Raw genomic sequence first — 17,655 nt, 5'->3', positions numbered from 1 at the left:
TAAATGCATTTGGAATAAGCAGCTGTGTCTCTGAGCATGTGCAGTGGCGTCAAGGGACTAAAAATGTAGTCATGGACTTCACAGTCTACGAATTTAATAAAGAAAATGTCAGTTTCATGACTCTTATTTTCTTTTCTTTTTTTAATCAATGGGCTCCTGACAACAAAGTTAAGACCATAAGAGCATTTTAATAATATTTTCTCTTGATTATAATTAACACCATGGACCCCATCGGGCCCTGCCACTGCCATAGACAGAAGGCTGCAATTTTTCACTCGTAAGTGGCTTATGGTCACTCTACAAGTAGTAATAATAATAATAAATTGGTTTTGTATAGCGCTCTTCTAGAAACTCAAACACACTTTGACAAAGAGGCAGTGGTATAAAGGTTGCCTAAGCATGCCATGAAGTTGTTATGACTTAACCGCATTGGGTAAAATTTTGGATCTTTGCTTTTATTTTGAAAGCCAAGCATTATCCAGTGATGTTTAGCTGTTCTGTTGCCCCTCTCTGAATGTCGACATCCAGGGTAACAACAAAGAAATATGTTGGATTGCATGTTATTCTGCAGGTTTGGCATCATTCCAAGTATTCATTTGTTAATTTTGAGGTTTAAAAGAAAAATATTTTACCAAGGCTTTAGTGCTACCTTTCTGTGCATGTTTTTTTTTACTCATTTTTTGAGTAAAAAAAAACCAAATGACACATTTCTTTTGACAAATAAAGTTATTTTTTTGCAAATGAAAAGATTTTGTATTTGTCAATTTCTTTCTGTCTTTTTTGACTAAAGCCCCATGTTTGAAAAATTCTCATTGAAGTGGGGGTTCATAATCATTTAACAACCTTACAGGTGTGAGAACAACACTGTGCTTCACAGGGCTATGTAGCAACACAGTCATTTACCCACTCATTTAAACACCCAGTCCCACCACACCACGAGTCCACAGTTAACTTACGACAGTTTGCTTCATCGGATTTATCCTTGCAGTCTGCGTCTCCGTCACACTTCCAGTTCATGTGGACACACTCCCCGCTCCCACACTGGAACTCTCCCACTGGACAGCGAGGTTTCTGAGGCTCCGTCCTCCGGCTGCAGCGCTCCATCGACTCGTCGGACTTGTCCTTGCAGTCGGGGTCTCCGTCGCAGCTCCACAGTGCAGGGATGCACTCCGAGTCGTTGCAGCGGAACTCGTGCTGGCCGCAGGTGGGAGCCGAGCACTTCTCCTCGTCACTGGCATCTCCGCAGTCGTCGTCGCCATCGCAGACGTAGATGGGCGCCAAACACTTCCCATTTCGGCACTGGAAGTCTTTTGAGGGGCAGGCCTTGGCGTCTGCGGGAAAAAATGGGAAAAGTGGATTTTGAGTTTCTGTTGTCTCATTGCAGCATTGATTTTCCTTTTTTTAAGCTGTATTTTGGGGCTTTTTCATTTATTTAGATGGGACAGTGGAAAGAGTAGGAATCAGGGACAGAGAGTTGGAATGACTTGCAGGAAAGTAGCTGCAGGAACCTGCCGGGCCATATGCTTGTAGGACTATAGCCTCTGTACTCATGCCCGACCTAACCGCTACACCCCCTGAGCCTCCTTACTGATAGCTTTTGCGATCACCAAACTTGAGTGGTGGCCAATTCTAAGAACCCCCCCTTCAATTAAATAATATGAAACCCTTTAAAAATGTGTATCAGAGGATGGATCAAACTTATGTCTGCATGTATTTCATCTCAAACCTTCAAGAGACAAAGAGAAAGAATGTGTTGCTGTTTACATTTTCAGTGAATGAGCAAAGGTTAATGTCTGGACCTCGCTGCTCGTGGATAAAGAAAGTCCGAGTGAAATTCACACTTGTGACTGTTCATGGCGCAGAGGGACGATCAATGCTTTAAACTAACAAAGGACATTGAGCCAGAGTTCAGAGTTGTACTATATTGAATAAAATAAATTTCAACTGCATCCACAAAACAATTACACTAAAACACACTGACAAACATTGCATTGTTCAATATTCAGCACAAGGTTGAGAGCATATGTGCAGCAGAAGTGCAGGATGTGGAAGCAGGTGTGTGATGAGCTGAGCGAGGGCACAGCTGCAGGTGCCCGCCGCAGTGCAGAAGCCCCCCCCCCCCCCCCCCCTCACTGTATGTGTTTATGTGTGGAAATGTTTTATGTGTCTAATATCCTCTGTGTGTCTATATTAAGTCAAGGCTGGAATATTGTCACAAACACTACGATGAATAACATTTGATCTCTTCATTCACCGGTGAGGGTGTAGCTGTGTTGTTCCTGCGTGCAACATCCCAACAGTGGCATCATCTACTTCAGGCCGAGTCGGACGGATCAATTTGAATAATGTATTCTGCTACAAAAGCGACTCTCTCCTTTGATGTAACTCTCCTCTCTGCGCGACAGACGCTGCCGCTCCTCTCTCTCTCTCTCTTTTACCTTCCCACACAGAGAGCGCCAAAGGGACTCATTATGGTAACAGACTATTGGATTCCCTGCTAGCTATTACCGCTATCATGCTAATCATCCCCGCTAAGATCTCTGTAATTTAATTAACACGAGCAAATAAACAACAGCAGCAGCATCACAGCTCACACGCTCAGGTGGTTCGGGGTCACGCTAGGTGTTAGTGGAAAAAAAACAACTTTAACAAAGTTATAAAGTGATTAGTCTGATACTTTTTGTAAGAACAGCGAGAGCCTCTTTTTTTATCTTGATATTATAAACACATTGTGCTTGAACCCTAAGGGTGTTGATCTATCCTTGGTTGGACTATCATCTTTTCTTAAGCCGTGAAACTATTTTAATGAAAAGTTTGGTCAGCCGGCTGTGTGAGGTGTAAACAGCAAAGTGTGGATCAAAAGTGTGCGAGTGTGTTTTCCCATTGGGATAGCGAGCGGGGGGGGTGAAAAGACAGCTTGCTCTCAGCAGCTTTATTTCCACTACTGCAGGAACAGGCAGGTAGGTTGAAAGCAGTTCTTCTGACAGGTGACACCTGGATGAAAACAGGTTAAGTCTCGGTTTAAAACTCACAGGAACACAAGGTTTATTGAACTTGTTCTTCAACAGCATCCTGAGTTACACAGGTTTGGGAAGAGGTCTTGCCTTCTTTAGTTTTTTTTCCCCCCATCCCTGGATCCTTAAACATCTCAAATCTTTACATCGCTTCCATCAGAACAAGATACTGAATTCTGATTTCTATGGAAACTTTAAGCACTGTAATGCACTATAATCCTACAAAGTCATACTTCAGAAAGTCAATGTTTTTCTGCAACAGCTGTGGAATACTTTTTTTTTTTATTTGTATGTATACTACTTTTAAAACTTTGGCATATGAGGCTCTCTCACTGATCTTCTGAATCACATTTGCCAAGGAGTGACTTTGTTTGCGTTTTGATTGTTTGTCAGTGAAATACAGAAAAAGTTTTTAAGAAACTGGAAGTTACTCGCACTATGGATGGGGTTGAAACAAGAACATAACCTTTTGATTTTTCTAATGGTGCAAAACAAACCCAAATATTTAAATGTGATGTGCATGCTTGCAGAACTGTGTTTCAAAGACAGCTGGACTACTGGCCCTTGTGGAGGTTAACGAAGCTACTCAAGTGCCCATCCAGGTAAAAGTTGTAAAACACTTCCTGGTCAATTCGATTTAAGAACCAATCATTTACTTTGATTGTATGAAGGACAAATATTTTGTTAAACTTATGATAAAACTGTTGAGAACTTTGTTTCCAAGACCTCTGGACAAGATTAACTCAGCTGCTTTGAAGAATTACATTTAAAGACTTTCTTTTATTCTATTCTAAAAAGCTTCATTGTGGGATGCCAATCCTTTTTTTAGAAATGGCAATGCTTGCAATAAGGAAAAACTATGCACTATGATGAAGTGTCACTGTGTTCAGTATTTGACATCTGTAAGCTCTGAAACAATGGGGTAGTTCTAGTTGGTTGGAGTTCCTAAATTCACACAGAGCTTCGGACCTCTCCAGCTGAGTTACTTTTATCCCTTCATCCAATCACCTGGTGATGTCAAAGCTGACACATGACAAGAATCAATCAGAGCTAGTCTCTCAGTTTACAACCGATCCTTTGAAACAAAGGGGGGGGGGGGGGGGGGGGGGGGGGGTCGAAGGCAAGACGGGTGCTAAAAGGAGCATATGGGGAGGTGAATCCACTGACAGATTTGAGAGGAGAAAAGTGCTTTCCCATTGCAAGAAACCCTTTTCTAGAGGATCAGGCAGGTAGATTTAAAAGCAAATAAAGACACAAATTATACTCTTAAATTGCTATCTTCATATAATAATGGAATTTGTAATGAAACAATAATTTGTACATGTTTAAATGACTTACTATTGCTCACTTAGCATTAGGGTTGAAGTTTTCAGAATTGTGATTTTTAAAACTTGAATTTTTTTCTTGTCATTTTTTAAGTTAAGACAATTTCCCCAAAATTGTGGGAAACGCTCATCAAATAGTTCTGAGATGAACTAATGGCCCAAAAGACTCAAAACCATTTTAATTATTGACGCAAATGACACAGACAAGGTCCCAAATTCACTAGTACTTTGAACCTTCAAATGTTGAACATTTCTGCTTGGCACAACCATGAAATGATTGATTATATAAAAAGTCTGTGATTAATTCTCCCGATCGAGGTATCTAATAATTCTTGCAGCTCTACACAGATTTCCCACCTCTCTGAACCGAAGATAAATCTCTGAAATGTCTCTGAAAGAGTTGAGAGGATCAGATTGTTGAGCTCCTGACGGTTAATTAAACACATCCATCCAATAGATTATTCTACCAATTACAATTTTAAACAGGTAATCAGTAATCAGTAACTGAGAACATCTTGACAGTAACCTTCCCAACCTTCAGCTGATTGTGGTTAACTCGGGGTCGACGCTTTCTATCCATCCATCCCACAGAACCTCCAACGGACAGCTAATAGATGGAGCCGGGAGATAGGGCACAGCTCATTGACCTTGATCTGAAGGACAATTGAACTCTTTGTCCAGCAGGGACTAGTCTAAGGCAAGCAGCTGTGTATGCACACAGACAGATAGAGACAGCCATATACAGTATTTGTGGTTGAATATCCATTAAAAACGTAAAATGTAGAAATAATGGACGTTGCCAGTGTGATGTCACACACTAGTTTGTTAGTTTTGGTTTAACTTTGTGGTTGACATTTTGGCCACTATGATAGTTTTTTTCAGAGTCAGAAATGACCATATTTGGACAGGATGGGCAAAGGGTTAAGTGATCAAAATATATAACAGCATTTTTTTTCCCCCCTAGTACATTACATTTTCTGTTTGTTTTGGTGAGTGCAGATCCAGCTTTACCAGGTTAGGTTTTCGGTTGAGAATTAAAGTGACACATCATGCAACAGCGCTGCTCTCCAACCAGCAGAAACTATTTGAAAGCTCCATGTGAATATAATGTTGTTTTGAGGCGGTGGATACTGTGGCTCCGGCCTGATTAAAACACATAATGAAGTGGACTGCAGCTGGTGAATAATTGAACAGAAATGTTTCTCTTTTAGAATTAAAAAAAAAAAAAATCCTCATGAATAAAGATGGTGATTTGTTTGAAAGTACTCGTGTGTATCTGACAGTACAAGGCATGCCCGACTCCACACGGATTTGTTTTTTTATTGATGCTCTCGTGTGAAAGATAAGGCATGCATATTGATGTTTCATAGTGTAGCAGATGAACACGTCGCCGGTCTACTGTACGGCCCATTAAGCCTGCACTGTGCTGAAATGCCTCCAGGTGTGTGTCTGTTTTTAAGTGGTTGTAGAGCTTGTATGTTTCAGCATCTGATGTAATGCAGCATTTTTCACACACTGCTGTGAAGTAAATAATTTATTTCCACTTCTGGTTGATAGGGCTAGTCGGTGATCTTTAGCTTGCATTTCTGCTCACACACCTGGTGAACTAATGTGATGACAAGAGCATGTGTGTGGGGGGAGAAGGTGCGTGTACTATGATTGTGTGTGTGTGTGTGTGTGTGTGTGTGTGTGTGTGTGTGTGTGTGTGTGTGTAATCTAGTGCGCGTGTGTCTATGCTCCCACACAGCGGCTCAGTGGCTGACATGTTGGACCAGAGTCTGATTGGATTCCACGCTCCAGAAACATTGAACCCACTCGCTCAGAGAGAGAGGTTGTAGTGAGGTCTCTGTGTGTGTGTGTGTGTGTGTGTGTGTGTGTGTGTGTGTGTGTGTGTGTGTGTGTAAAAAGTCCCTGCATCACACATGTTTGAAACAAGCAGCCACATCATCTTTGGCTGAAAATGAAGCGAATGTGGCCATAAAGTGCCAAAATGTGCAGTTCCTTGAATGGCCACTTGAGACATTCCCCATTAAGCTCAATCTTAAAATGTCCAACGTTACTGAGAAATTAAACATATTCACTGTCAAGTATCAAAAAAAAAAATTTGGGCTATGATAATGATGAAATAGTAGCCGTACAACCGAGCTTTGTAAGGTTGATGTGTAGTTTGACGAGCATTGTGTAAACCACAGACACGTGTGGTTGTGCAGGAAGGAAGTCCAGTTGAGCATTTTGCATTAACTTGCCAACAAAACCCACTTATTTAATGACACCAAAGTGTCAAATGACAGGGTGCCAATTTAAACAAACAATAAGACTAACAAACATTCAAAACTTGATGTAAAAAAATGACAAATCACATTCTTGCTGGTTTCAGCTCCACACAGCCCTCAGACACAGTCTGTGTTTTCAGGACAGTAAGTTAATGTAGCATTCGGCGTCTATCAGGCACCATTACCCTTCATATCATTAAAACAGCGGAGCGTCAGAGGAAGCAGAGTGCCAGAGGGCGTCGGCATCCACAACATCTGTGGTTAGATGTTTGTGTGCTGCGAAGGTTTTTTTTTAAGATGTTATGACTGGCACAGATTTGGGGACTTAACGCAGAGATATTGTGTGGGAGAATAAAAGACGGAGGCAATCTTAGATCAAACTCTGAATGCAAGACAGTGCAGGGGTGTCACAGGGGGCCTTATAGATGTGTGTGTGTGTTTGTGTGTGTGTGTGTGTGTGTGTGTGTGTGCAAGTTTAGCTAGTGTGACTGTGTGTGTGTGAAGAGAGACATAGACATTTTGACATGCAGTCCCTCTCCAGGGCACTCTCAAAGTGTTTATGAGTGCTTTGGCTACATTAGACCTTTAAAGAATTGCAGTGGGAAGATAGCAGCACACACACACACACTCTCACACACACACACACACACACACACACACACACACACACACACACCCACACTCGTACACTCTAGCGACCACCAGACAGGCAGGCCCTAAGCCCTCAGCTCTCTGACTTGCTGTAACATAAAAGTGATTCTCTTTTCCTGATGGAATAGACAGTCAGACAGTGAGGAGAGATGAAATTCAGGATAGATGTATCACTGACAGACAAAGAGAGAGAGAGCGGCGGCTTCAGATGACATTCATGTTCCAGCAGCGCGGGCCAAATGGGGGTTTTACCAGGCGCAGAGCCGGCGCTACATGTTTGGAGCTTTGGTTCGGGGGGAAGCGGCATCTGACATGTCAGTCATCTCTTTCCTTTTGAAGATGTGTAAAAACAAAAAAAAGAAAAGAAAGTCTACAAAGAGTCCAGTACTTATATTTACGACTTTATTAGACAATGCAGGTGTGTGGTCCCAAAACACTTGTGACACTGTACTGTGTTTCCTTTGTTAAAAACAGCTCATTTTGTCTTGTCTTTCGGATTTCCATGATTATTTCAGACACTTTTTTGCTTCTCAATTACTGTTATTTTATCAGGAGAAGGGCTGGGGGGAAAAAAAAGAGAAAGGCAATAAAAAAAAAAGTTAATTCAGCTGCGTTGGTGAAATGTGAGCGATAATGTGGTTTTGGATTTGCAATAAACTGAAGCTTTATCATATTTATGGGTGCAACATGAGCTGACTTTAGCTGCCTCCAGTAGTATTGGAAGTTAAAGTCGATGTTCAAATGATGAGCTTCCTGAATCTATTGTCCACACAAGCTTTCGCAGTATTTCTTCTTAACTTCATCGCCACTTTAAATGTCAGAACAATAGACTTTTTTTTTCGATTCACCTACGCTTGCTGGATTGTCTTTGCTCAGAGTAAAAACTTGTCAAACTGGGTGTGATAAGCCACTGAAAGTAAGACCTTAATGTAGCGTGGCAGGAGAGCCTGGGGATTCCACGTGAAGTGGCAGCTTAGATGAGGAGAAAAATGGCACAAAATTCACTTGGAGACTGAGTCTTTCTGTGTAACCTGATTGGTATACACCAGGGACAAACTTTCTCTTAACCACCTTCATGATGAGTGGGGACTATGGGGATTTCACACACATATAGAGACCCACCCACACACACACACACACACACACACACACACACACACACACACACCGAATGCACCGCTGCATACTGAAAAGAATGGGATATTTCAGAAGCTCGATCACGATGCCATATACCAGCAGCTTCCCTTGAATATTCTCTCTCTCTCTCTATTCTTCTCTCCCCTCAGTAACAATCACAGCAGAATGAATGGGTGTGTATGCATTTGCGCAGGGTGGTGTGTCGCAGGTGTGTGTGCGCTGATATATAGTCCAACATTACATATTCATTTTATTTCAGTCAGTATTTGAGAAATGTGACATGCCGATCAATAAATCCTCAAATAATAAGTTTTCTCAGCGCACCCCTCCCCCATAGTATGAACACCGAAACACAGACTCACACACACACACACACACACACACACACACACACACACACACACACACACTCTGCAGGGCTCTCTGGGAAAATAATTGCATTCCCCCCATTCATTGTTAACTAGTAAATCTGTGAATATATTAAAAATAGCTCATCGTGATTAAGTGTGCTGATTACATCTCCGCGATGAACATGTAATCCTGCATTTAACATGGGTGCTGTAGGATAATGGCATAATTAACATTTTAGATGGCCTCATCATGATAGAGCTGTTGTTTATCATGTTAATCGCTTTCCACAGCTACATCCATTTCTATTTTCTGATATGCCTCGAAAAACTTTACGAGCCGTACATTGTTCCTTCTCTTCTTCCAGGTGAGAGTCTGCTCTTATTTTTTGGGCTTTTCATGCCCCTGTTTTAGAGCCAGGGCAAAGGACAGAGCAAGAAACCAGTAAGAGAGAGAGAGAGAGGGGGGGAACGACACACGGGAAAGGATCCAAAGGCTGGGTTCAAACCCCCGTGCTCGCCCGCCCTCGAGGAGCCAAGCCTCTGCACATGTGGCGCGCACACCAACCTCTAGGCCACTGCCACCAATATGCAAGAATTTAAAAGAAATTGCCTTCCTGTCGGGTTTATGGTAATTCACTAATAGTTTTTTTGTGTGTGTGTTTTAGATACACAACACAGGTAACCTAACACATACTCCACCTGCCATAGCAGCTAGCTAGCCTAAAGTTTGCTGCCAGTTAACAACTTGGCCTTTATTGGCTTCAATATTAGCTAGCCTATAGCTACTAAATACAGGAACAGCTGCTAATAGCCACTTAGGACACAATATGGAGAGAAAGACAGAATGTGGTCTATGATATTTAAATGAGGCTTTTAAAAAGAAAAACTGTGTAGCAACACATTGTGGGCGAAGGCTTTGATAACACAAGCTTGCTGTCTTGCTGTAAAGGTAACCGTGTAAGTAAGCAGCATAATTAGTAGATCCGTTTTCTTCACCTCTTTGACTCCTCTTCAATGGAGCTGCTATTTCACAAAAAAAAGAATTTTACAGACAAGGACACTTCCCTTTGAGTGTATTCATATGTACTGCATGCGTGGCCGTATGAGTAATGTTGTTAAAGCTATCGCAGGAAGAAAAACAGTCGGCCTGTGTCTGAAGCGAGAGTAAACGCCGCTGGCTGCGAGGGGAGCCTGTTTGTGTGCCGGTGCTCCGTTACATTACACCTACACGCACAGCGAGAGTCGTCAAAGGATTATAAATGAAGGAGTTGTAATGGGAAGAAGCTCTGAGAGAAGAACCACTTCACGTCTGTGCAGTCCCCTCTTTGAGTTGAGTCGTGGGTGAAGCACATGCACACATCCTTTTTTAGTATGTAGGCGGACTCTTCTTTGTCCTTTCTGATTTGTTCTCAAAAAATAGAATAGAGGTAACGTTTGCTTTGGCCTTTAGATTTAGACTGAAGCAGTTATTTGTCGTTTATGTGAGCTGGGAATGTTTGTTCATATGTGTTCTGTTCGTACCTCCATGTAGTTTATACAGAAAGCACAAGAAAACCAATGAACTTGAACCTTTATATATACACATAAAGGTGTTTATTCACACCCTTTATTCATTTTCCTCCCACATAGGAACCAACACACATACATCACATACACAGTCTCCATCTCCTCCAGCCTCTCCGCACTGCTATAAAACACCGGCTAACATATCCCCAATGGGCATCGATCCAGCAACAGCTTGTTGTAATGTTACAGGCCGTTGTGAAAAGAGCAACAGGTCCCCAGGGCCTGCAGGAGCCTCCCTCAGTATACTGTCTTGACTCTATATCTGCCCGTCTCTCTGTTTGTGTTTCCCCCTCACTGTCCGAGCCAAGATAGAGATGATAGTGTCTGTCAGTGGAGCCGGAACTGTCATGGAAGAGGAGACAAAACAACTGGCTGAATCCATGAAAGTAAGAACAAAAGACAGACAGAGAATGGCAACAAAAAAATAGCCCAGACAGGCAGACAGCACGCTGCCAAGGCAGTGGATATATGGTGGGAAAAATCCTCGACAGTTCTTTAAAGATTGAAAACCAGGGACTTCAACGTAAATATGCTAACATGATTAATCTAGAGACCTGAACATTTTTATTAGTTTTTGATGCAAATCGATCAAATTCATTTTAGGTCCGGTATGCACATTTACAAAACGCCTGATACATTTTTAATCAAGGGGAAAGGGGAGAACGAAAGGGAGACCTGCACCTTGTGAGCCCTCGTGATCCAGCAGCAGAAAACAATCGAGCAGCTCTTTGCGGACCGAAGTGATTAAGTGATATAAAATGTTGTTTGATCATGAAGCCCGTTGTTACTCCACCAACTATACTGCAGACTCAAGTCTCTTTTCTACCGTGAAACAAAACCTGAGAATAGGTCAGGGTTATTAATACACATTATTATCTTAGCTTTTCCAGACCCTTATATTCAGTTATGATTAGACTTGTTCCTGCTTGACATTTTGACATTAGCCAGCAGACAAAGAAAATGTTTGTTTTTTTTGGTGTCTTTATGACAATTTCAAGTAGACTTAATTATTTTTAACCATTATATCTCACATAAAAATCACATACAGCTGTTTGCCATTTTATAGGTGGTGGGTTTATTTGCGGTATCGCCGTCATATGTACTGGATCCTATTACAGCTCTTCAAGGATCAGATATCGCCTGTCATTGCTACACATTAGCCCCTTTTATCACAATAGATAAAAGAGGAGAAAGCTGTGTTTGTGAATAAGGGACACTAAAGAGGATTAACACACACACAGAAGTAGAGGGGTGGTGATGAATTATGTCACCCTGGTAACAAAAGACACATATGCAACACATGTATTAATTTAAATGAGAATTAATTCAATCAACGGACAACTTAATTAACTCAATGTACTAAATCCAACAATAACACACCTCTTCTCTGTTTCTATTAACAGGCGATTGAGATGCATTGAGAGGTACGGGGGAAATCAGATAATCCTTTGAGTGTCTGTTCTCATTTAGGTGTGCGTGATCTTATTAGAGTTTTTGGATAAGTGAACTTCTCTTGCGTGCCGGATCAATCCGGTGCTCCTTAAATCTGCACCTACACTCTCCAATTTGTTTGTGAGCAGGTAACGAGCTCTTTTCTCTTCTGGGTAAAACATGCTGATTGTTGTCTTCAGCAAACAAAAAGTATTCCATTAGTAATCTGAGCACTCCCTGAACTCAAACATTAAAAAAAGAGGATGTTTTACGTACACACACACACACACACACACCCTGAAGCATGCAAACACACAGCCAGCGGCGCCTGTGTGCCTTAACGATGCAGTTTCACATTAGCATAAATGAAAGGCTCATAAACTTTCTTCAGAAGCATCCTCTAAACGTGATAAGGATCCTCTCCTCCTGGATCTATGTTTTATTCAACATTTGGTTATGCTCAATTAGCATCGCTAATTAACGTTAGCTGTATTCCAAATTGTAGCTGCAGCAGGGGGGGAGGGCAGAGGAGATCAAAGGTTCAAGGGCAAAGAGGGGAGGAGGGAGGACGATGGGATGCATCTAAAGGGGGGCGTGAAGAAGCAGATTTCAACTATCCACCAACCAATGAGAAGCCTGCAGCTAAGGCCCCCCTCTCTCTTCTGCAGTAAAAATGAATATGCCCTAGCACAGTAAAAAGTTGACAAATATTGTTAGTCGAACATGTTTTATTTTATGTGTACGCTTAATGTAAAAACGTCCATAAACTTTGACGAAAAGGAAAAAAGAAAAATAGCAAATGGATCCTTTATGAGGCCTTTAAAGTGGACTTTTATGAGGAACCTCAGATAACACGGGCCTTTCTTTTATGGATCAGATGGAACTTAATATTCACAGCAGCCGCCTTCATCTTTAAAATGATAGATCAAAGGCTGATCTCTGCAGGTGATTATGACAGCTCTCCTGCAATCACTGGCACACACACACACACACACACACAGTCTCACACATGCATACACACTAACACCATCTGGCAGGAAATGAATTATCATCCAGACCCCTATGAAATATTTCAAAGCTTTATTATCCACTTTATAATTTCAGAGATAAAGGCTCAAACAGGTCAGGGGCATGAACCGCGATGAGAAGAAGATTCAGTGTTTGATGCCCTTTGAGTCAATGTGCAGGAATTAAAAGAGAACAAAAAAAGTGCAGGTGAAAGTGATGGGCACAGAAGAGAAGACGTGAAGCCGCCTTGTTTTCAGGTTCTTTACACTCATAAAAACATCAGAGAGGCGGAGATGTATGCGCTGGAAGTTCAGGTTAGATGACTGAATCAACAGAGTCTGTTGTTTTCATCAGGTCGAGGCCACACACTCCCTGATGTGATCAATGTGTGCTCACAGCCTGAACTCCAACAACTTACAGACAGAGTGGGGATGAATGAACGCTTGGAGAGGCGAAGAGGAACGGAGGAAAGTAGACAAATATGAAGAGGGGATTGATGATATTTTTCTGTCTATGCCGCAAGAGAATTATAAAGCAACTCTTGAAATGTGAATAAATTTAGATTAATTCATAACTTTTCCACATCAACCTGCTCTGAGGGGAATACTTACAATCAGCTTTTTGAATGTCAAAACTTTTAAATAACTCATCAGGGGGCGCTCATTACTGTACACGATGTTCGACTGACTTAAAAGTGATAACAGCTCGCAAAATCTAGAGAATTCTATAATGCGAGGATTGAACACATGTTGACATTTAGGAGATTGGGCAAAACTTGCATCATACATTTCTTCTCCATTGCTGCCTGTGATGACTCAAATGAAACCAAATGTTCCTGACATATTTAAAAATCTGTTTCATTCACTCCTTTTATAATGAATTAAACAGAAAATAAATAAAATCCATCACTGCTCGGGAAGTAAACAGCCTCAATAGAAATAAAGAGTAACTGATTAAGACGTGCAAACATGAAACTGTCTGACAGGTGTCGTTATTGGTCTCAACACTTTTCACTCAAACTATCACTTTGTTTCGAACCATTTATAACACACCGGTTTCCATTCCAGATACAATGTCACCTTGTTAGAGGCAACTTTATAAAAAATGTTAGAGCCAGCACACCTACAGTCTTTTTATTTGGTTGACAGGGACAGGAATGTACGGAGCCCCTGAAGTCCCAAAAAGTTAAAAAAAAAAGTAAATTAAAAATTTAGGAACAAGATATTAACTTATGCCCACAACATGATTTTTTTTTTTTTTTTTTTTTTTTTTTAAACTTTTTGGGACATCAGGGCCTCTGTAGATGTCACATTCATCTCCATGTGTATATCTTGTAGTTTTGAAAATGATCATTTTGATTTAATCAATGATTGAGTAAAGCTTTTTAAAAATCGAATGTGAACATTGGTTAATGCTTTATTAATAAAGTCACCTCTTAAACCCTACGCTGCCAAAAAAAACCCCATTTCATTTGAAACAAAAATAATGTCATGCTAAGTTTTACTTCATTGCAATATTGTATAATAATTATATGTAATTACATTTGTCAAAAACGTTCATGAGATTGTTTTAGGTTGAAGTGAAATCTTTTAACTATGTACCACCAGTGGTTCTGACAGTATCTAAAAGACATGTGGGTGTTTTTTATAAGATGTTGTAGATATAGCTGTAGTAACTTTTCCAAGATACCCTCTGTGAATTTAAAAGGATAAGATTGCACAACTTGAAATAAAAAGTCATTAAACTTTGGTCATGATTTGATCTGAATCGCCTCTGGAATAACTGAAGTTCATTAAAAATTGTAGTTTCACTTCCACACATTTTTTTCACATATTGGGACTGGAAATGTAAAAGTATCCAGCAGAGATCTTACAGTGTGTATGTCAATGTGTGTGTGTGTGTGTGTGTGTGTGTGTGTGTCCATAGTTATGAACGTGCATGTCCTTCCAGTGTGCATACATGCATTTTTTCATCACTCTCAGCATGCAAATGTATGAATGCCAAAACGCCTAAAGGATGATGGGAACATAATGGAAACTGAGATGCATCAGACACACACACAAACACACAAACACACACACACACAGATAAACTGAAACACACGAGCTTGTAGTTCTATTCTCGCGACTTTCACTCTCTTCTTTACAGAAGAACAGCCTCCACATGATGAAGACTGGACTGATGAATCACACACTGAAAGTCATACAGTACTGATGTTTAAAGCAGTTTCTTTTCCCATGTTACAGAAAACAGATTTAGTAATGAGAAAATATCACATTCAATCTATATTCAATGAAAAACTGCTGTATGTGCATGTCTGTGCTTGATAGTGTGTGTGTGTGTGTCTGAGCTGTAAATCACTGCTGCTGTACCGCCAGATGTTTATGCTGATGAAAATCAATGCCCTTTTTGCAGCTCTGATGCCAGAATGTAGACTAGATAATGTGATGGGAGCCTGTGTGCACATGGCTACACAGAGGAGGGAGAGTTTAAGTGTGTGTAAGGGTGTGTTTATTTTTGTTCACAAAGCCATACTGCAGCCATAAAGACAGCCTTGTGGAGGAAACCACTATCTAAGAGGACTAAACTAAGAGAAACCAAGAACAAGAGAGTTACTTTAGATATGCAACAAAGACTTTGAATTATTTGAATTTGCCTCGGGATCAATAAAATATCTACATTCCCTTACTTTCATAAACAATCAATAATCTTGCCATTTATTCCATTCAACATCTTTTTTTTTGTAAAGGCCATTTGTTGAGGATCTCCAGGCAGAGAACACATCTAGGCACATCATGTCCATTCTTACTTCCTGCTTTAAGCCACACTTTATGTCCTACATGTTTTAGATACCCAGGTGGAAGTGTATGGTGGAGGCTCTTCTGCAGCTGAGTAATGTTCAGTCTAGTTTCTGAAAACACCGATATTAAGGCAACTAAACTTCTTTGTTATGTTTTGGGAAAAAGTTGATGATTAAGGTTTCAAAAAGTATTGACAAAGGTATATTGGTTATGTAACTGTGTATGTCATATACAGTAGTTAACATGATGTGAATGACACAATACCTCAACTTTAAATAACTTGTATATGTAACTGTATGTATATGTATGCTGTATGATTTAAAAGGAAATTAAGACAACTTTTCCCCATCAGTACCCCTGATTTTCTTCAGACAAGAAGAAAGAAGCTCACACACTGCTGCATGACTTATGAACTGTTTTTGTGTCTGTGATTAAGGATCAGCTCTATTCTATATTCATCATATACATATATATATATATATATATATATATATATATATATATGATGAATATTGTTCGTTGCTTTGTATCACATGACCTGTCAGATGCCCTCAGTAGTTTAATATATGTGGAGGTGTGTCTTCTCATTTGTTCATGTCTGATGAAACGTTACACGTGGTGATCAATCCCATTCAGCTTTGATTGGAGCAGCTTCTGGTGTGCAGACTTAGTGTTTCTCTATATTTTTTTTATGTAGCTACATTCATTGGGTTAACAGCTGTTCAAAGGAAATGGTTGGAGCGTAAACATATTACCAGCCTCTGACCAGCTCGTAACACACCAATTCTTGATTTACAGACGTTTAACTCATTTTGACACTCCTGGTGCACCACAGATGACATCACTGAAAACGTATAATATGACAATTCACTATCCTGTAACGTGCAACTGCACCCTCTGCATACTGTGCGTTACACCTTTAGCAAAACTGTTTGTCTTTGTGTGGCTGTTGTTTAAATATCAGAACATTCATGTAAAAAAAAAAAAAAAAAAAAAAAAAGTGTACGAGACACCCTCTTAAAAAAATCATCACACTTGCAAAATGCAGAATTGTTTAAAAGCGTCAATAACACAACACTTCTCACTCAGCCTATCAGCAAAGACACCATATATATCCCATTTCAAGCTCAGCTGAAAAAAGAGCAAGATTCTAGGGAGAAAAACTGAACATGTTTGACATTTCTAGACACGTAACAAATAAATAAATATAAATGAATAAAAGGTAAAACATTTAACTTTCTTGGAAGCCGAGGTAAAATACTTCAGGCTGAACTCTGGACCAGATCTGAACAGAATCCTAAACTATCAGATGACCCAGGTGACCGACTATAAAATGTACAAACATCTTCCAACTTGCCCTGCAAAACCTCACATGAGGGCGAAAGCTACCCTGTCATCAAGTATTCTCTAAGATCTGAACTTAGCATTGATTATCGCCCAGAGTCTGCCAAAAAACACGAGGCTCCATGCAACGAGCACTTCTAGAAATATCCTCACATGTGAACTTCTTTTACCCCTCTCTCTTCTCTCAGGTTCTTTCCTCCAACAACAATACTTTCTTTCTCGGATTTCTCATCTCGACGTCTTTCCTGCTCACCTTTGCTTTTCCACCTCATTTAAAACCCTCAACGGTTTATTTATAAGAGTTTGTGAAATCCCAACTTTTATTTATAAGAGCTCGAAGGGTTTTCAGTTTGCAAAAAAAAAAAGAAAGGTGCAGTGCAAGTTCTTCGAGGAGGAACGGTCCTGAAGCTACACATTATAAATCAAATGACAAGTTGAGCAGATAAGGAAACACACTTGAACAGATAATATTATTTCTATTGAGTATTAATCAAACAGGAACATGCAGCAAACAAATAGCATCAAATTAACACTCTTAGCAGAGATCGCTGGACTCACTTAAAATTCAAAACGATTTCTTCATCACCTCCGCTGCCAACAGCCAGTGGTGACTGGAAATTAACATTATTACTGGTGTCAATCATCCCTGAGTAATGAAGTCTTTAGCTGCATCTGCTAGCCCTGCAGAGTAAGGACCCGGCATTGTGGAGCCTTCTCACTTTGATGCTTTTCTTCTTAACCCAAAGTGAGCGACA

At 40.4% G+C, this 17,655-nt stretch overlaps 1 protein-coding gene across 5 annotated transcripts in view; it reads right to left on the bottom strand.

The window, feature by feature from the left end:
- The window catches only part of lrp8 (low density lipoprotein receptor-related protein 8, apolipoprotein e receptor), a 181,571-nt gene that overhangs the window by 53,923 nt on the left and 109,993 nt on the right, over positions 1-17,655 (bottom strand). For all 5 annotated transcript variants that reach the window (XM_020633705.3, XM_020633707.3, XM_020633706.3 and 2 more), the window contains exon 5: positions 957-1,331. In XM_020633705.3, the coding sequence (XP_020489361.2) occupies positions 957-1,331 (375 nt within the window). The remainder of the gene's footprint in view (positions 1-956; positions 1,332-17,655) is intronic.

The sequence above is a fragment of the Labrus bergylta genome, chromosome 6 (assembly GCF_963930695.1).
Source record: "Labrus bergylta chromosome 6, fLabBer1.1, whole genome shotgun sequence".
Taxonomy (NCBI): domain Eukaryota; kingdom Metazoa; phylum Chordata; class Actinopteri; order Labriformes; family Labridae; genus Labrus; species Labrus bergylta.
The sequence above is the reverse complement of the archived record's forward strand: the minus strand, read 5'-3'. Positions and strand labels throughout refer to the sequence as shown.